Source organism: Melanotaenia boesemani, chromosome 12, assembly GCF_017639745.1.
Source record: "Melanotaenia boesemani isolate fMelBoe1 chromosome 12, fMelBoe1.pri, whole genome shotgun sequence".
NCBI classification, from domain to species: Eukaryota; Metazoa; Chordata; class Actinopteri; order Atheriniformes; family Melanotaeniidae; genus Melanotaenia; species Melanotaenia boesemani.
In genome coordinates this window covers 29275815-29297345 of record NC_055693.1, presented here as the reverse complement: position 1 = coordinate 29297345, position 21531 = coordinate 29275815, and the positions used below count along the sequence as shown (strand labels likewise).

The 21531-nt window shown below is 40.7% G+C and overlaps 1 protein-coding gene across 1 annotated transcript in view; it reads right to left on the bottom strand.

Annotated features, from left to right (window-relative positions):
- Positions 1 to 20223, bottom strand: part of tmeff2a (transmembrane protein with EGF-like and two follistatin-like domains 2a) — a 159416-nt gene extending 139193 nt beyond the window's left edge. The window contains exon 1 of the mRNA XM_042001360.1: positions 19075 to 20223. Within this exon, the coding sequence (XP_041857294.1) occupies positions 19075 to 19264 (190 nt within the window). The 5' untranslated portion in view covers positions 19265 to 20223. The remainder of the gene's footprint in view (positions 1 to 19074) is intronic.
- Between the last annotated feature and the right edge of the window lie 1308 nt (positions 20224 to 21531).

Genomic DNA, 21531 nt, shown 5'->3' with positions numbered 1-21531 from the left:
CACCTCTGGGCTTGAGCGAGCCTAAAGTGGACCTTGGGCAAGAGGCGAGGTACATTAAGGACAGATCATCAGTCCATGACAGGGCTAGCATAGAAGCACGTTCCCACTTAAATCTCAAATTATTATCACTAGCTAATGTAAAATGAATATTGGGGAAAAAACAGGACCACAGCACCTTCACGCAGAAAGAATACATGAAGCTTCCTGATTGGTTAACAGCATAACAATATGCAGCAAAAATAAGTCAACAACTTAAAAAAAAAAAAAAAAAAAAAAAAAACTTACTCCAAGAGAAGTAAACCATTAAAACAGCATTTCCGTTTTAGGCCTAATCCAATCCAGCTTTATTTATAAAGCTCTTTAAAGCAGCAAACCGAAGTGAAGAGGTTTAAAATCAGGCAAGGAGGTTTGTCTGATATGCAGAGGCAGGTCGTTCCACAATCTGGGACCAGCAGCAGCAAAGGCCCGATTTCCTCGGAGCTCACGCTTTTTTCTCGGCACCATCATGAGCAGCTGATCAACTGAACTTAAAGAGCAAGAAGGTGCATTTTAGGTATTTTATTAAACTTATTATGAATTAAATCAGCTGCTACACATAATCCTGAATGTTCCATATATTAGCGAATCAGACAAGACACTGAATGAAATGCTGTCGTCAGTGACAAGATGTACTTCATCTTTTCACATCTTACAATTAATCAAAAAGCAGTTTAGACTCAGCTGTACTGTAAATTTGAACCAAAGGTCTTGTATTGCAGAACCAAACAAGACGGCGCCGGTGATACGTGGCTGCTCATCTGTTGCTCTCCCTTCTTCCTTTTGTGTACGGTGACCTTGGGTGTAGAAAGGCTCCAAGAAATAAAATTTATTATTATTATTATTATTACAATAAGGGTTCAAATCCACTCTTCATAATGATCTTGACAACTTCTGGACAAGCAAATAACTGTTTACAGACAAGTTGGCTGCTGCCTTGGCCAAGACAATTTTAATCTAAATGAGGTTAAATAAAGATAATAATAATAATAATAATAATAATAATAATAATAATAATAATAATAATAATAATAATAATAATAATAATAATAATAATAATAATAATAATAAACAAAATTCACCAATTAAATTACATTAGAGTGAGAAACTTGTACATCAGAGGTGCCCAGCTCTGGTCCTTAAGGGCCACAATCCTGCAGGTTTTTGATGTGTTTCTGCTCCAAAACCACCTGACTCAAATTGATGAGTCATTGTGCCAAACTTAATAGGCTGTTGGATCTATTTAATTTAATTCAAGGACAGCGGCCCTCGAGGACCGACATTGGGCCCCCCTACTCTACACTTATTTCCAGATTCTCACTTAGAGACACAACCTCAGAAGACAAAGGGCAGGCAAAAGAGCAGAATAAAGAAACTGTTCCAATAATCCCAAACTCCAGGAGAAAAACAGGTTTGCAAGTGAACATGCATGAAGCAAAAACTAGTAAATAGTTTGGATCATTCACAAACCGGAATAATACAAGACCAAATGAGGTTATTGTGTACCTTCAGAGACAAACAGAATCTGGCATATGTGAACTGAAACCAAAGGAATTATGAACAAACAGCCCCAACATTAAAACCACTGAAAGATGAAGCGGTGATCTTCTTTGAGTGCAATGTGACTGGGGAAATCTGAGACCATATGGATGTCAGCCTGACACTTGTCACCTACCTCAAGATGACTGGAGATGAATTGCTTACCCAACCCACATATAGGGCAACAGCATTCTCAACTATTTAGGAGGAAGACCGACTCTGTATTAGTCATAATGTTATCACTGATCAGTGTGTACAAGGTGAGTTATGTCTGAAAATAACTGTGTGGTGTCAGCAACACAAGAGAAAAGGAAAGTGAACTGAGGTGACCACTGAAAACATATTTCAATAAATGACAAGTCAACAGAAGTTCAGATTCAACATTACATAACATTTATAAAGTTATGTAAGTTTTTATAAATGAGATGCCCATACAGGGAGAAGAACCAGTCATATTCTGTAAATTAATAGCTCTATTACTTTCATACTAATGTCATTTAGACCATTATTGTTATCTAAATGTAAGGACTGTAAACTATCACTGTATAAAGTATTTACACTCCTGACCACCTTGCTGGTACCAGGTTCCTTCTTGGTGTCATTTTGCTCCTTATTGACATGACAGCATCACACAGTTGCTGCAGATTTGTCAGCTGCACATCCATGATGAGACTCTCCCGTTCCACCACGTGCCAAAGCTGCTCTATTGTAGTGGTTTCCAACCTGTAATAGAGGTTTGGTTTTGGCCCCAGAGGCTTTGATTTTTCAGAGCCATTGTGATTAATGTCCACACATAGTCCCTATATTAAGAAAAAAAAGTAAACCTATATGTTCTTAATTTAACTTTAACTTAATCTTAACTTAATCGAAAGACAGGACTCAGCCAGAATACATTATTTATGGTGAGAATCTCAGTTTTGAAAGGATAAAACCAAGCATGGTTTTCAGCCCCGGGTGAAATTGTTAGTATTTGCATGACGGGGGTCACCAAGGACGATAAGTTGGGAACCACTGCTCTAGCGAAATGAAATCTGCCTTCTGTGGGTGTAGCTTCCAGTTGCTGATCTGATGGCTCACCTGGGACTGATTGCTGCCTCCTTTAAAGCTTGGATTGGGTCTTTTGTCAGGGCCGGTTCATCTGCTTTCCAGTGATATTGTACAGCCAAATCTAATACATTTCAGGATCTGAAAGAAGTGTTTGTTGTTGGCCTTGTCCATTTTTGCCTGTTCCAGATCTTCAGTCAGGGTTTTATTGTTTGGAATTTTTGTACCTCTGCAAGCTGTGGAAAATCTCAGGAAGGTTGTGGAGTTTAAACAATGCTTAGTTGGTACCAAGGAACCCAAAGTGTGCCAAGAAAATACCCCACACCAGCAGCCTGGACTGTTGATAGGTAGGATGGATCCATGCTTTCATGTTGTTTCCATTAAATTCTGAGCCTACCATCTGAATGTGAAGCTGAAATGGAGACTCATCAGACCAGGCAACATTTTTCCATCTTCTATTGTCCAATGTTGGTGAGTCTGTGTTAATTGTAGCCTCAGTTTCCTGTTCTTAGCTGACAGGAGTCACCCGGTGTGGTCTTCTGCTGCTGTAGCCCATCTGATTTAATGCTGGACATGTTGTGTTCAGAGATGGTATTCTGCATACCTTGGTCCAGTCCCTGTTGCCTACAAAAAACATGTCTGCCCATTTTCCTCTGACCTCTGAAGTCAATAAGGCATTTTCATCAATTGCCAATCACTGCATATTTTCTCTTTTTCAGACCATTCTCTGTGAACCCTAGAGATGGTTGTGTGTGAAAATCCTAATAGAGCAGCACTTTCTGAAATACTCAGACCAGCCTGTCTGGCACCAACAATCAAGTTACTTAAATCTTTCTTCCTCATACTGATGCTCAGTTTGAACAGCAAGTCGTCTTGACCATGTCTAACATGACTAAATGTGTTGAGTTGCTGCCATGTGATTGGCTGATTAGCTAATTGTGTTATAAGCGGTAACCAGGTGTACTTGTTAAAGATGCCAGTGAGTGTATCCGACACCACAGTTCACAATATAGAAAAAAGATCAATGGCACAGAGATGTGTAATAACCATGTTTAGAGACAACAACCTATATAATTATCATCAGATGTGGATTCTTGGTAGCTTTCAGGCTTGGCAGTTTTAATCGTCTACAAAACGCTTAATGAAGCATTAGATAAGATAATACAGTAAGTCAAAGGGGCTTGATGTCCAGAGGCCAAATTGGAATATGAAGCTGGATATAAACATCAAAGACACTCATCTTTCATGTTCAACGATTAACAGTGTGGGTTTTGTTTTTATATTTGTCCCAGTTAATGCCATGCAGCCTGAAGGAAGATCATTTTAACTAGACAGCATGGCATGCTAGCTTTCATTAGTCTATGTGGCTCAAATCATATGCAATGTGCATACTGATGGTTGTTACTGACTTATTTTCTTTCAGATGGAATATTTATCAAAAGTGTCAGAAATCTGTTAAGCATTAGTTTAATTAACCTTTTTGAACCTTAAAATTCCAAAATTTTCCAAAGCACTTAACTAATCTCAGACTATTACTTCTGATTTGATATGGAGGACACAATTTAACACTCAAATGTAGATGTTTCCCTCACCAGGGAGACAGAGGCTCAAGTCTAGGACTCAGACTTGAGTCACACTTGAGTTGAATTATACTGCGACTTCAGACCCAAGTTGGACTCGCATGCAAAAAACTTAAGACTGGACTCAGACTTGCAAATTGAGACTCATAAACAATGTTTATTACGTAAGAGCAACGTATCATCACGCTCATTCATTCATTATCTTGACCGCTTAGTCCATTACGGGTTGCGGGTAAGCTGGAAACCATCCCAGCATTCTAACAGGTGAGAGGCAGGGTACACCCTGAACAGGTCACCAGCCTGTCGCAGGGCCAACATATATGGACAAACAACCATTCACACACTAGGTAGAGTAGGTAGAGTAACCAATTAACCTAAAATGCATGGCTTTGGACAGTGGGAGGAAGCTGGAGAACCCAGAGAGAATCCACACATACACAGGGAGAACATGCAAACTCCACACAGAAAGGCCACCACCCCCCAGGTTCAAACCTCCCCCCAGCCGAGGCTCAAACCGGCGACCTTCTTGCTGTGAGGCTGCGGTGCTAACCACCACACCACCATGCAGCCCGTATCGTCACACAAACGTACATATATTAAAAAAACATGGTGGCCCTGGCAAGATCACCTGATGCCAATCCACTTTTTTGGTATAAAAACTTGACAAAGAAAGCAGCAAACTGCAACGAGCTTAGCAACAAAGCGGTCTTAACGTTAGCTTGTTGTTGCCTTGTGCAAATAGTATTAATTGAATACGTTCAAATGACACTGTAACTGAACATGGTGTTTAGACAAACGGCTGGCTTTTTTCCCATAGGAAACAACAGTTTTACTGGGTGTGTTTATTGGAAAATAGGTAACAGTTCTTTGTTTTCGTAATGTTAGAAATATTAATTGGACCTGTAAGTATCAGAAAAACAAATTAAGATATTGTGATTTTTTTATGTAGTTCTAAAACTTATATATCATATTTAAAATAAGATTAAAATTAATTATAATAACATTACTACTCTTGGCCATCCTCTCTACATTCTGGAAGAAAAAAATGCTACAAACTGCTGTATTAGTTTAGAAAACTTCTCTTACAACTCAGTCTAGATGGATTTTGGAACATACTCTATTATGTACCAGAAGTTATTTTTCATATTGGGGGCATCTTTACTACTTTTAATACATGTTCATGTCCATGAACAGGTTTTCTGAATTCAATAAAGCAAAGATATTGACCAGTGGAAAGGGACAGAGTATTTGTCCATTTAAAGATCAGTGCTTTTACAAATTGCTGGTAGATAAGGGAGAGGGATGGATCTTAAATTCCTTGATATCATAATGTAGACAATGCTATGCAAAGTGCTAAGCCGACTAGATGGCAGGCTTTGCATGGCAGATTACTCATTTCAACTAAGAGAGCCTTGACTTGTGAAAAATGATGTGAACATTTCTGTCCCTCGCACATGGCCAAGGTTCTATCATTAAATAGCTATGTTCAAATATCAATACTATTCTCTCTTCTCCCTTTTCTCTTCCACTCATACATGTCTCATCATGATGAACGCATACTCGTATCACCCTCTGTATCCTAAGTGTAATAATTGATACCCCTTTCCCCTTGTAAAAACCCTTCTTGGCATGGAACAGTCTCATCAGGCAATAATACCCCCATGGAAGAGAAGCTCATGTTGAAACGAACCTGCTATTTGGCAGAGTCCTGAATGACCATAAAGTGTCAGTTCTCTGAGCAAATATACAATCATCGAGCCAAGAACAGTGACATGAGAGGTGTCTGCATTCGGAGAACATGGATGGAACAAAGTCCTTAGCCTGAAGAGGGCCATATGAGGCAGTCTGGAGAGCCACAAAAAAATTGGCGCCCAGGCAACTGGCATGTTGATGACACTCACTGGAGCGAGGCATTGTTATGATGACAATCATATTGCCGGCTACCTGTACAGAAATCACTGGAAAATCTCAGATCTTTTTCAGGCTCGCTGGTAGACTGTCAAACGGGAAATGGTTTTGTGTTTGTGTGTGTTGAATAGATGTGTGATTCCATAGTTTGGTTTTTTTAGCATTTTTTTTAGCATCTTTCATGCTTTCTTTGGGCAGCAGACAGTGGAAAGTATGAGAAAATAAAGTTTTTAAATGAAGGAAAAAGAAAATGTGACTCCTGCCACATGCCATTAAACTGTCTTCTTTACAAAGAAACAGATGTGGAGCTTGGATGTTTTTGGGGCCTGGAAGCCAGAGGGATACATACATCACTTGTAAACAATAACTTTGAGGGGATACATCACTGCATGAGATATTCTTATTATCTTATGAATAATAATACAAAGAAGACCCTTTGTCTACTTAAAAGACAAAGAACAACTCTATGAAATGTTTACAGTGACAAAAAATCTGAATTTCAGAATAAAATGACTATAAATGACTTTAAAACAGTCAATGATCAATGTTTGGGAACATAATGGCTTACAGGGTTCAAGATTTACAGAAAACCTCACAAATCTAAATAAGCCATCATTCTGACATGTATCATTTTTCCATATAACAATTGTGATACTCTGCAGTTCAACTTCAGATCCTGCAAGAAGCAGATGTTTACAACTCTACAAACTTTGTTCAGATGTTTTGAGGACATCACCATCAATTCTGGAAAACTGGGGTAAACGCTTAAACTTTACAAAAAAGGATAAACAGAGATATTTAGATTTTCCTTTGCAAAAAATAACACAAGTCATAATTAACTGATAAAAAAAAGAAAAAAAAGGAATAAAAAAATGCACAGGGGCTTTAAGCTCCCAAAGTTCAAACAGATACTCAGTACTTTGCTTGTCTCAGAAACTGTTCACCTGGTGCTGTTGCTTGGAACCACACCACTGTTGCCTGAGTGGTGTGTTGAGTTTGAGGGTGTCAGATTAGGTCTGCTCTCATGTGGTGGTCTTCACCTCTTCTGTGAGTGAGCATCAAGGTTATGAGTTTGAAATGCTCAGAATAATTTACTCACGGTTTGACAGCAGGTCCTTGAGGGTGCAAAAAATCTTTTAGGGCTGATGTGTCCAACATGATGTACACTGAAGTTTGATCTCAAAGCTTGTGTTTTAGGTCTTGTTTGTTATGGTAGCTATTTTTTATAAAATGTTTTTTTTCTCCCTTTTTAATTATTTATGTATATAGTTTAGAATTAGCTAAACTAAACACTACTTCAAGTAAATGTATCTAATGTAGTAGTGAATCATACCTAAGGCTGTAAAGTTCAGGAACTATTAAAGTATTAACATCGGATCAAATTAAGCTCATGTATTGACAACCTAAAGAAAGTCAAGGATATTTGGCTTTTTGTATGTCAGAATGAACCTAAATGCATTCTGAATGCACATGTACAACTTTTAAATGTTACTAGTTGTACAGCATGCTGTACTACAGCAAGGTGATTAACCACAAAACAGGCTAATGAAGTGTCTGAACCATGAATGCACCACAAATTGTCCTGGTTTACTGATTACTTGTATCTAAACAGTCCTCTTCCTCAAACTGTTCACATTTTGACATCATCAAACCAAGACAACACCTAACACATGACAAGTTATTGACACATTGTTATTTTATCTTGTGGTATTCCCACCACTGTTGTTTCCTTCCTTCCTTCCTTCCTTCCTTCCTTCCTTCCTTCCTTCCTTCCTTCCTTCCTTCCTTCCTTCCATCCATCCATCCATCCATCCATTTCCCTTCACTTCGTTTCACTGGGGCTGCTCCTCCAGGATAACCAACCTTCTCTAAGGGAGAGCCCGGCTAGCTTGTGAAGGTATCTAATTACAGCTGCTTGTATTTGTAATCTCATTTTTCAGTCACTACCCACAGCTCGGGACCATAGGTGAGGGTAAGAACATAGATTGACCGGTAAACTGAGAGCTTCACCTTTTGACTTAGCTTCTTCTTCACCACGACGGACCCCCGCAGCGTCTGCCGGCACCGATCCACCTGCCAATCCCCCGCTTTTTAAAATCGTTCTTTATGAACAACGCTCTTGGGGCGGGACCTCATTCCCAAACTGAAGACAGTCCACACTTTTCTGGGTGAGGACCATGGTCTCAGATTTGGAGGTGCTGATTCTCAACCCAGCTGTTTCACATTCAGCTAAAGCAAAAAGCAGAGACCCAATCGTGAGACCACTGATCTGCATCCCCTTAACACCTCCGCTGCACCTAGAAACTCTGTCTGTGAAAGTTATGAACAGAATCAGTGACCAAGGGCTGCCTTGATGGAGTCCAACCCTCACTGGAAACTAATCTGACTTACAGCCAGAAATGCAAACCAAGCTCTGGTACCAGTCGTACAGGGAATGGATAGCTGGTACGAGGGGGTCTCCATACTCCCAGAGCACCCCCAACAGGACAGCCTGGGGGAAAGGTCGGATGCCTTTTCCCAGTCCACAAAACACATGTAGACTGGTTGGGAAAGCTTCCATGCCCTCTCCATTACCCTGAAGAGGGTTTAGAACTGGTCCACTGTCTCATGAATGTGCCAAAAAAACCACACTGCTCCGCTTCAATCCAAGTTTCAATTACCCAACAGACCCTCCTATCCAGGACCCCAGAATAGACCCTACCAGAGAAGGCTGAGAAGTGTGATTCCTCTGGAATTGGAACACAACCTCCAGTTGAAGAGGGGGACCACCACCCCCAGTCTGCAGACCAGTAGCACTGTCCACGCAATGCTGCAGAGGTGTGTCAACCAAGACAGCCCCACAGCATCCAGAGTTTTGAGGATCTCGTCCACCCCCCAGTAGGTCAAATAAAATCAAATTCAAGTATTATATGACTGAATATTTATACTCTATAGATGTTTACATGAAGTCATCCAATAATAAAAAATAAAAAAATACATAAAATAAACCCTAAACCTGAACTGTGGCTGGAATTCCCAGGTTACCCCCAACCCTATCTAATCGCCTCACTAAATGCCCTGTGGATTTTCATATCACACTCAGCCAAGGCTTTTGACCTCACAGAAATGGTCACTGTTGACTTTACATTCAGTTCAAATCTGTAGTGATGAATATATATTTGTGATGAATCTATATTTTGTCATATTTTGTTCAAAAAACAACAATGGTCAAGATGGTCATTTGGCAAAATATGAATTAAAACTATTCAATAACTTTCATTTTCATTAAAACTAGTTTTAATGTCTAATATGTAAAAAACAGAAAATATAATCATTTCTACCTATTTCGGCTAAAGAAGGTTCTTTTGACCGCATGAATTTTGCGCTTTTATTTTTAGTTTCCCGTCATGCCTTGCAGAGGAACAAATGAAGGGAAAAAGCCATAAATATTTTTGCCTTCTCTTTGCACCACTGTCGTGTCAAACACATGCATGCTGCCATTGTGTGCAAAGCAGCACATGCACTTGGAAAGAAGGCAAGAATGTTTACACTGTGATGCCAATATAGACTCTTTACTATGAGGTTAAAACAACTATTTAAAAGTCCCAGCCCGCACAGTTCAGACCTGCTGAACCGGTTTCACATGTTGCAGTGTCAAGAGTTTTGTTCCCCAGCTTTGTACTGCAGCTCACTTCTAGACTTCATAGAATAAAACAATCCTGTTTAGAAATCATTGAAGTTTTGAATGTAGCTCTTTTATTTGACTTTACAGATCAGTGTAAGGTAATTCATCTGTCTATCAGCTGATCACTCTGATCAATCAGCTGTTGTGTGAAATCTGAAAGATGAAAGAACCAGAAAGATGGGAGAGCAGCTGCCTGCTATAAATCCCTCATTCAAAACCAGTCATGACCGCACTCTGGGTCAGAAAATAGATCCGCTATCAATATGCAGTCTTGAAAACTACTTTGTTTAAAAATTCCTTTAATTCATACTAAACTGTCAGTGCTGTGTAGTTCATGCTCGACGGAGCCTTGGTCAGGCATCGTCCTTTCTTCATCAAGGCTTTTGCCCTCCCCAAGGCTTATCTCCCCCTCCCCTCAGAGAGAGCCCGGTGGTCCGATCTCCGGCCAGCCTTCGAAACATGTACTACACACTGAAAGTCTTTATGTTCGTTGCAAAACGCCCCAATTAAAATCAGTGGGAGAGTAAGCAGTTGTGTTTCGCATTTCTCCTCTGCTCTCTGCTCACGCATGGCCCGATGCGCACACAGAACACACATCGCAAAATACGACTCCCTCGCCCACCATAAAGTTGGATTTATACTTGCGTATAGTAGGACCGACTATAGTCTTCATGAAGCACATATACACACCTGTGGCTACTGGTGTGCTAACTGCTAATTTAACGAACAGCTAACAGCTTCCAGAAAAGCAGCAGGAATATTTTCACCAGAAGGAAGAAAACTCACAGTTGGTCAGTGATGAACTCTCTGACATCCACAGGAAGCAGGAAGTTGTTCTATTAATGTGAGGACTGGACTGAATTGAAATAATTTGCACATTAGGCAGACTTCCAGCAAGTTCTCTACTCCATTCATGTAAGAAACACGGTGCAGAGTCGTGATTAGGCTACGTACTCCTCTGCACAAGATAAAGGTCTGTCCTATGATGTATTGCTGGTACTGGTCTTTTCAATACAGATATTAGAGCTTTTGCCATTGTCATGTTTCTAAGTAAAATATAGTCATGATCTGGATCATGTAGCCATAATCTGGATCGCCTCTTCCGGCACCAAAGAGTCGCACATGTATGACATTGTTTGTAGTCAGTGAGCTGGCCAGCACCTGTCAGCACCAATAAAGATGTTGACAAGACCGGTGGCTTTGGAAAAATTCGAATCTGTTCCTGAGTGAAGAACTGGGTTTTGATTCTCATCCCTACTTTCAATTCCCATCCCTACTCCCTAGTCCATCCCCAAGTCCCTAGACTCTGCTTCCTCTTCGAAAGATGTGTCTGTAGGATTGAGGAGGTCTTCGAAGTACTGAAGACAGTTATTTGAAGTGCAGCCCTAATAGTAATACTACATCAGGTGACAGCACCTCATGCATTCCCAGCCCAGGTTGGAGGAGGAGAAAAAGCCACCGGCTGTTGTTCCTAACTTTTGCTAACATGTTTTACCTGTAGATTCAATGGAAAAAATTTAACATAATATGTTTGATATGTGTTGGATTTATTCATGGACAGACATAAATAAAAGATAATAGAGATAAATTTGTATGGTTACTTGGTGTAATGGATACTGAATGGAGTGTATAGTAGTATAAAGGTAGCCATGGAATGAGAAAAAATAACCCTGAATCGGGGGAAAGATGCATTCAAAAATCATGATAATCATTTAATAATCTAATCTTATTATTTTGACTCATAATCGAATCAAGTCGTGAGGTACCAATGATGGCTCACCCCTATATGGAAAGTTAGAACATTACATCATCTAAATTAGCTATATCTGAAAACCCCTTTTACACAACTTGATCCATGCAATTCAGCATCCTTTTTAGTACTAAAAGTCCCCGGTAGAAGCGATTAAAATAAAGAAAAAATTTTTTTAATCTAAAACATAAAAAATGAGAGGCATGATGATTTCGGTTTGTTTTCTGTGAACTGTCAACGTTTTATCAAAAAGCTCTCACACTGTCTTCCCTCCTAAATCTTAAGAGAAACTGGTTGGTTCGGGTGCTGAGCACAGCCTCATGTCAGAGGCCAGGAAAACTTATACTTCCTGCTCCTGTTCTGCCGCTCCAGGAGGAGATTACAGTGAACTGAATAATTAACGAAAACAAGCTGCCAAACATCAAATATTGAATAGGTAATGTTTATATGCTAACAATTAAGATGGCAAGCGAAGCACTTTCTTGTCTAAAAGAGAGATCTTGTCAGCCAAATGCATCTCCTCCTGCCTACCTGGAATTTCACTAAGCTAAGAAGATCAAGGAGTCCAACCTCCATGCTTTAGGCAGTGTGCTGATCAATAATTAAGCAGGTTAAATTAATAATGAAGGCTGAACAACCACTGGTGAGACATCCTCTCTTGACCCTTTTCATGCTGGGGGGGCTTTTTTTTTTATTTTATATACATAGAAAAAATAAAAAAAATAAAAGTAAATATATATATATATATATATATATATATATATATATATATATATATATATATATATGGGCAAAATAACATATATATAACTTTGCAACAGGTTCTCAGATGTTTGTCTTTGAGGGAGAGTTAGTTCAGCCTGCATCATGTCAGGTTATAAAAGGCCACAGAGAAAAACCCTACAAACAATCAAATTATTATAAGAGTGTGTTATTTCAATTAAACCAATCCTTCAGAGAGATTTCCTACATGTTGCAATATATTATTTTCAGTTAAGGAACTTTTAAATCTCTCATAATACAGCCAATCCCCAATTAGTAACTTTAGATCCCCTTTGTATGAGACTGTACCCAGTCCGCTTGTCTCATAATTTACTTTCTGTTCTTGTTTATTGTCGGGGGTGTTGACCTGCATGCAAGACAACTGTTTTTGACCGCTCAGTGTCAAATCTTGGAAGCAGATGGCCAATTCTCTGCTGACTTCTGGTAAATTATTCCACTTGATGGGATTTATGGGAGACTGCCCATTCTGCATTTATCCCTGTCACTTGAACTATCAAAGCCTCACATGGACTTTCAGAGTTAACAACAGCAGGGATATGCACAGAGGAAGGAGTGGAGGCTTGTTAGGAATTTTCCCACTGGGGACATGAGGTATAAAGGGATAATTAAACTGTGAACAGACATTCATGCAGTGCCACCACTGCAATGTGCTTATCTGTGGCAAAGAAAAAAAAACTGAATTGGTTTGACTGGTCATCTGCAAGGGATGGGACCCTGATTCTCCTGCTTGTAATGTTTTTAATACAAGTAATTATAGACAAGAAAAGTAATTATGGGTAAAAAGTCAGCAGCTGCATCTGTTGGGTTTAAACTAAGAAAGGCTGAGAAACTGCAGGCAAAATGCACAAATACCCAATTTACCATTCAGTAAGTTGGATGAAAATCTATCTGTAGTTATGTTATGGAATAATTTTGTTAAACCACCACGAGAATGAACATGAGGATCAAGCTGTCAACCAACGACATGGATCCTGTCAACTAGGGAGCCTTTTAGCATCTTTCAGCTCACAGTTTTGGTTGCTATCTACTACTGATGTCTTGATTAGTTGAAATCACAAATAATTAACCGTGGTATTTAACTTTGCACTTCATTAATTGTAAAGATCCCTCAAATCCCATTGCTTTCCATACAGGATTATGTCTCAACCACATCAGCTGATCAGTGCAAGTCCGAACTAGTGATGCGAAGTTCGACTCTTTTCACTAACCCAGGTCTTTTACTCTCGAACAGTAAAGTGAACGAATCTTGAACAAGTCATGTCGTTCATTTTTACAGCAGGTGGCGTTGTAAAAAAGTCAGCGATTCTCAAGCAGTAAATACTGAAGGTAACAAAACTACTGGTAATGCCACAAGCTATTCAAACCATGTGAAAACGTAGGGAAGCAAATACACACCACAATAAAGTGATTTGTGTCCTACATCCTCCCTGCCATTGTTTAACAGCGCAACAGTGACTCGGTAGCTATCACGTGACAAATGAACAAGAGACCGAGCCGAGAGCGAACGTACTGCTGAGCTTGATACAGCTTGAGCTGTGAACGAACGAAGGAAGACCCGTTCAGAGACCGAGTTGCCTGTCACGTGACAGAGAGAAGCACTAGAGAGACCAATCCGAGAGCGAACGTACTGCTCGCCAAACAGCCTGAATGATGAACGAGAACGAGACCGAGAACTAGAACGAGACCGTGCAGCCCGAGCTGTCTGTCACAAATGCCTGAGCAGCCTGGCTGTCACGTGACAAAAGAACGAGGACCTGAGGACGGACCTGAGCGAGTCCTGAACGAATCATTTCTGTTTCCTGTCCTGACCTACTGACTGAGTTTATGCAGCTGCCTGCCATGTGGCGAGAGGAGGTACGGCATGAAAATGAACGAATCGCTCACTGAGAGGACCCGTTGCTCCCGAGTCATATAAAGGATTAGTTCATACTGAACAAATCGTTCGTGACCGACACATCACTAGTCCGAACAAAAACTAAGTTAAACAACATTCTCGTGTTACCAGGAGTGCTGCTATGATTTTGTTCCATCAGTTGCAGAGGTGGGTGGTGTATTTTTTGGGAAAGTATGACAAAGGCAGAGTTATTCCTCCAAACAAATGGATAAAGTCATCCATGTGGGATTTCTTTGGTAATTGGAAAAAAAATGACCAAGGTGTCATTGTAGAGGACGGCTCGCCAGGTTGTAAAACACGGCATAAAAATGCTGCAGTGAAAGAAGGAAATACATCCAGTATGTTTCACCACAGCCCCAAGATGGACTGGCAACCTGTCTAGGGTGTACCCTGCTTCTAACCTACTACCTGCTGGGATAGGCTCCAGCTGCCATGACTCTGCATTAGAATAAGTGGGTTTAAAAATGGTTTGCCATCTGCAGGATAAGCACCAGCTTTGTAGCCCAAAGTAAAGGTGAATGCGCAATGACTGGGTTAAATTACATTAATTTTTCCTAACGTCCATACATCTACTTTCTATACTGCTTAGTCCAATTCAGGGTCATGGGGAAGCTGGAGCCTATGCCAGGAATTAGCAGGTAAGAGGCAGGGTACACCTTGGACAGGTCGCCAGTCCATCGCAGGGCCAACACAGAGAGGCAAACAACCACTCACGCTCACATTCACTCCTAGAGAGGATTTAGAGTGCAGTTAACCTAACATACATGTTTTTGGATGGTGGGAAGAAGCCAGAATACCCAGAGAGAACCCATGCCTACACAGGGAGAATTTGTAAACTCCACATGGAAAGGCCACTGGCCAGCTGAGCCTCAAACCAGCAACCTGCTTGTTGTGTAACCACCACACCACCATGTAGCCCGTTTCCCTAAGTAGTATTCCTCATGCTGCTTTATTACCTTTTAGAATTTTAAATTTAAAATTCAAATTTTAAATTTGCAAGCATTTTAGCGAGTGCCCGATGAAAGGTTTATATCGTTTGATGTCTGACAAACTGGTTTGCTACATCTGATGCCACAGATAAGGATAGTTGGGTGTCATCAGCATATGGATGGAATTCTAATAGAGAATTTTCAATATTAATTCTTCAAGATAACAATTATAGGGGGACAAATTTTAATTCTTGGCCAGGTTCCTGTAAAGGGTCAAGAACAGCAAATTTGATGAAAATTATTCAAATTGAGCAGACACATTACCTCAGACCCTCCCTGCTTAACGCACACAATAGACCAAGACACGCGAGGATCGCCTGCTTGTGTCCACAACAATGTTCAGCAACTTCTAGACCTCTTTTCAGAACTTTACCTTTTTTGCAAAAAAAGTAAAGTAAAAGGGCGTGAAAAATGTAGGAACCTTTTGAACTAAACCTTTATTACTTTCTGTGCTCCTCTGCTATAAAGCACAGACTGAAAGACCTCATATTGCTGCGCTTAAAGTGGTGGCTGATTACATCACAGACTGTTCAGTGAGAGTCAGAATAAACAGCCAGTAGAGATTCTGTTGTTGCAATAAATATCTAAATATTAATAAGCAAAAAGAAAGTTGTAAGGTAGAGTTGTAATGTACAGCTTTATAGTTGTGGTGGAGACTCCGCAATCCTCTTGATCTGGAGCAATATTTACAACGTATTTTATAGTTATGGTCATATTTAATGTTCTTTGTGTGGAAAGCCCTGAACTTTTAAAAGATGGAAATACCAGTGTTTAAACTAAAATATTTTTCCCCAGTTTAGGTACATTTACTGTAAAAGAAATAATAATAAAGATTGTACCCCTTTTTGAAAATGAAAACATTAACCTGCATAATTTATAAAGCTGCAGGAGAAACAGATTCAAATCAATTAAAATAAATTTTTCTTACTCATCAGACCCTCTTATGCCATGCTATGAACATAACCTGAAGCAGATGAACAGAACTAAGCAATAGTTCATTTTATCAATTACTTCTGAGTCTTAAGTACATGTCAAGACATCTTCCTTGCCAAGTCTTAGAACATACATAGTACATGTGCGCCAAAATATTACCACTGATAATATAATCAAATTATTCACTTTCTGAATTCCTGAATCCTGAATCCTTTCATGTGGACACTAGTTGGACAGTTACCACCAACCTGAAGACGTTTACAGGTCAAGCACAATCTTATTGAGTAATCCTCCTCTTCATCTTCCTCCTCCAGCTGGGCAGTATACAACCCAACATGCCACAAAAATGCTTAGAATGGCTAAAGAAGCACGAGAGAGTTCAGTGGTTTACTTGCTGTCCAAACTCTCCAGGTGCCAGTCTGCTTGAGCATCCTGACCCCTACCCCACAACTTCCACAACCCGAAGCGTTCACTGCCAACAACCAACGCCAAACACCACAGGACAATCGAAAAGGTCCCTAGTCCATGTTCTGAGAGCTCAGAGCTGCTTTGTAAGCACAGAAAAGAGCTGCAAAATATCAGACAGGTATTTTTAATCTTCTGCTGGTTGTGTAGATTACAGCGTTGTTACTAATCCTGGCAGTTCTACACAAGCCATCGCATCCCCAATTCCATGTCTGCCCTCACAACTGAAGGAAAAGTCACTTGTAATGTCAGAATCATTTTTGGGATCCTTTGTTCTACCTCAGCAAAAGTCTTCATCACTTCCAAGTCATCCAAGAATGTAACACAACTGAACGAATATCTAAAAGTTTTATTTAGTTGGAGGAAAATCTCATTCAGTACTGGCTCAAAGGCAGCAGCGACTGAGACTGATAGCTCATTTTCCCAACACTGCTCATAATTAGCTTTCTCTTAGCAACAAAGTGACACTGAACTCAACACACTTCCCAGTCAGTGCAATTCTCCCCGGATGTAAAAGTGTCACCCATCAGTGTTGTCGTTAAAGTGCATGATATGTGGATGTGAGTGGATAATTACTCACACTGCTATTAGGATGTGTTTATTGTTATAATTATTTAAAGCTTCTTATCTTTTTTCTGTAGTACTGCATGCCACTTGTTATGCTCTATTCATTTTAATTGATTCTGTCCTCTGTGTGTGTGTGTGTGTGTGTGTGTGTGTGTGTGCGCGTGTGTGTGTGTGCGTGTGTGTGCGAGTGTCTGGGTGGGTGTGCGTGTGTGTGTGTGTATGTACGTCCTCTGCATATGCACTTAAGCCTCCTCAAGGCGTGTTGGATAAAAGCCTTCGCTGAAATGCATATGAGAGTGTGTCAGGAAGTAGGTGTGTGTGTGTGTGTGTGTGTGTGTGAGTGTGTGCGTGTGTGTGTGTGTGTGTGGACAGGATGTTTACCATTAACGGTCATTACGTGTGAATCATCAGCACCATTGGCAACAGAACAAAAAAGTAACAAAAAAAAAAAACAAAAAAAAATTCTTCAAGCACAATGTGGTACATAATGTGGGATGGAGATTATCAGAGGGAAGAGTCTGAGTAAACATATGATCAATTACTGGGCCAAATCACGGGAAAATGTAGCTGATGCGTGGAAACAAATGAGCTCATTCATCACGGCTATCTACTGAACATTTCTTGCAGGAAGAAAATAATTTATTTAAATAAAAAAATTCAAAAGTACAAAAAATGCTTAGAATGATTTAATCTTCTACAGATTTCATTCCGATTTTAATTAAGCCTAACTTAATTAGCTTATCATAATCAAATCCTTCTAAAAGCTTTAACATCCAAATTAGGCTTCTCATTGGTAATTTTCTTTATGGACAGTTTAAGATAAATTCTATATTTTATTTTTTATTTTTACTCTAACTACAAAAGCTTACTTAAACTGTCGGTCACATATAATTGGGGTGCCTCTCCTGTCTTTCTGTAAAAATGCCAACTACAATGAAAGCCTGAAGCCTCCTCCTCAGGCTGCAAATGGCATCATGACTCCATATTGATGTCTGGCTGTTATGAGCTATAATATCAATACTGCTTCTACCCGTGAGTGAATGTGTGAACGTGTGTGCGTGTGTGTGTGTGTGTGTGTGTGTGTGTGTGTGTGTGTGTGTGTGTGTGTGTGTGTGTGTGTGTGTGATCTACTTGGAGCTATTTTAAGGGTTCAGACTTGGACAGGCGACAGTCGAAGGGAAATATATGGCAGCTGATTTAGAAACAGGGACGCGGTTCGGTCCGCTTTTCTCTTTTTTATGTTTTGGACATCGGGAAAAAAAATAATTAAATAAGTTTCCAGCTCAGTAACCTTGAACAAGTGCTTTTACTTAAAGTAGGATAAATTTCAGCTGTCAAAGTTGAACTCTGAGCTGCGTTGAGATGAAATATCCAAAAAATAGACACCACATAAACATTATTATTATTATTATTATTATTATTATCGTTCCTTTAAATTGAACGTGTTTCTGTGGTGATTATCCATCCTAAAACATTTCCTTCTCTCATTTCTCAATAAAAATTATTCTGAATGTTTCTGGTTCCACTTATCTGGCGGATCGAAATCATCGACCACCTTATCTACCTCCCACCTCTCCTACCTCCTTTCCAGGTAACACGCTCTGCGCTGGATGCTTTGCTGTCACGGGTGAAACAACAAAAAAGCCTAAATTTACATCGAACAAGCCTAGGGGGAAAAAAGAAAAGAAAGAAAAAGTGCAGCCTCATCGCGGGGTTTTGCAGCCTGAACGCTCCACGGCACCAGAACCAGAACCCCAACCCGGCTACAGGATGCATTAACACACATGAGCTGTGTCATCTGTGCTCTTCTAAACTTTGATTCTTGGAGGACTTGGGTAATGAGTTTGCATCTTGGTAAAAATCTATATTTCAGAAAAATAGAGCGAGGTTGCAACTCTGCCCCTGAATGAAAAGACTCTCACCGGAGCAGTTCCAGCCGGTTGGCGTCTGGCAGTCGCTGAGGGAGGAAGGGAAGGCGCGCAGCTGCTCCACAGGTAAAGTAGCAAGAAACGAGACGAGGATGATCCTGAGCCAGCCTCCGGCCGTCCCGCTCCACCGGCGTGGCCGTCGGCGCTCCTCTAGTGGTGCCTGCGCTGCCACGGACGGACCCATCGTCTATCTCTCAGTGGCCCCGACCGCACAGGCAAGGAGGTGGGCAAGGGATGCAGGCGCGCACCGACAACTCCAATCCCGACAGGTTCAGCGGGGCGCCTAAAGCCCGACAGCGGACCATTTTCCGATCGAGACCGTGCGCCCCATGTAGCTGTGCCCCCGTGCAGACTGACCAAACGGCGTTCCACCCGATCCAAAGAGGGGAGGCAGCTAAAAAAAAAAAAAAAAAAAAAAAAAAGGACTCGGGGATGGAATGTGGGAGGGAAAGACTGTCGACGGGTTTATTTTGTTGTTGTTTTGGCGAGCGATGGAGATTGTGTGGGATGGAGTGGGGTGGAAAAAAGTTAGCGAGGCAAGCGGGAGGACTTGCGAGCAGGAGAGGATGCTCAGGGGTGAGGAGAAGGGAAGAAAGGATGGAGAAGAAAAGAAAAGGGGATTGTAAAAAAAAGGGAAAGAAAGAAAAAAAGGCAATATAACTGTCAAACTGACAGGATGAAGCCAGAGTATCCCACGGGCAGGATTTTGAAGGCGACGATTGTTGTGTAATAGAATCCACGGGTGAGACGAGCAGCGGTCCTCCCGTTTACTTTGTATGTCTGATGCGTTCAGAGTCGCAGCGACTTTCTCTCTCCCTCTCTCACCAGCAGCTGGTTGTGATCACGTGGGGTGTGATGCGTAGAGGGAGGGGAGCGCCCCTCAGTAACCATTAGAAAGTCTGACTGGTGGAGTAGACAAACGAGAAGAATACAGGGCTAAGAGAAATAGCAAGAAAAGAAAAAGCAAAGAGGGAAGCTATATAAGACACACTGTGCTCCAGGCCTAGCCCCACCAGTTGGTGATGGCTACCCCACAGACAGGCAGTATCAGTGAGGACACACAGCCTTTATAATTGGCCAGGAGCATTTAAAAAGTCTCCAGGAAGCTATTCGTTCAGTCTGCCCCGAGATAATTGCTTGTCTTTGAAACAACTGGGATGCTGCTCCTAGGTCTCTACCTCCTAGCAGTCCAAAGGACCTCAATATTATTAATTTATTTTGGGACTGAAGCTACTGCTGACACGCGGGGCAGAATGTGGCCAGTAATCGAGATGCTTTCAGCCATAGAAGCTCTAGATAGTGCCCAGCATCTGCAGGAGTTTAAGAGGTCAAGCCATCAGGTTGAGAACACTCACCCTTTGAATAAAGGAAATTGGAAGCCATGCGCATGGATAAGCCCTTTAGAGGAAACAAAGGGGTTGTTGTTAAGGCTTGCTATGGCTATAAAGAGACTTGACCTCATGATATCATAGAACAAAAGCTGAAGTTGGCTGTCAACAAATAAACCTTTTATTACTTGTCACTTTCAGGTCATTACATGGGTTTTTCTCAGTTAAAGGGGTTTATGACATGCATTTGCTGCAGCAACCAGCAATTTGTCATTTATAGCAACACACAGAAAGAGGTCATCTGAGTAATAAGAATGAATAAAAATTCATTAAGTGCAGCAAAGCTTTGTGGAAATTGGATGTCACAGAAGTCACCTGATCAGCATCAGCATGTGCAACTGATGGCAGGAAAGCTGATGATCATTTCCAGCCATATAATTTGAAATAGTAAAGTGGCATGATTTCATGCTAGCACATGCCGGAAGCATTAACAGTATTTGTAAAAGACAAATATTTCTCTCATGAGTTGGAAAAGAGTTTGGAACAAATATACTCTTTTTTTCTAGACCCATCCCCATTCCTTTATCTGTATTTGTATTTGCCACTTGTGTCTTTGAAGTCATGTTTCATTCTGTAAGGATTCTTATGTTGCACTTCTGCTTGAATAGGGCTGTAACTGGACTGAGCTGAGACTAGCATTTTCCTGCTACTGTTTACTGCTGTCACGACTGGTGCTTTGCTGTATTAGAAGGATATTTAGCAATATCCAGCTGTAGAGCAGGTCCCTGTCTGTAGGGAAACGATGTAAAAGTGGTACACTGCATTGATATTTGAGGCAAATGATTCTTGACTACACAGCAGAGTGTAAGGAGTTGGGAATGTTTTGATAACTGGAAGTTAACTTGGAGGCTGACAGACAGACAAAAGGCACTTTTCTCCTGCTTGCTACAATTCTTGACAGACTATTAATAGCTCATTTAAAAATTTTTTTCCTTTGGCCTGGACAAAATTATTTTGCCCAAGACAATTTCGACAAAAGCATCCACAGGAATCTTCCAGCAATGTGGCTGCACCTTATTTCTCCTTATCGGCAGATAGCTACTGAGCTGTAATGTGAAAACAA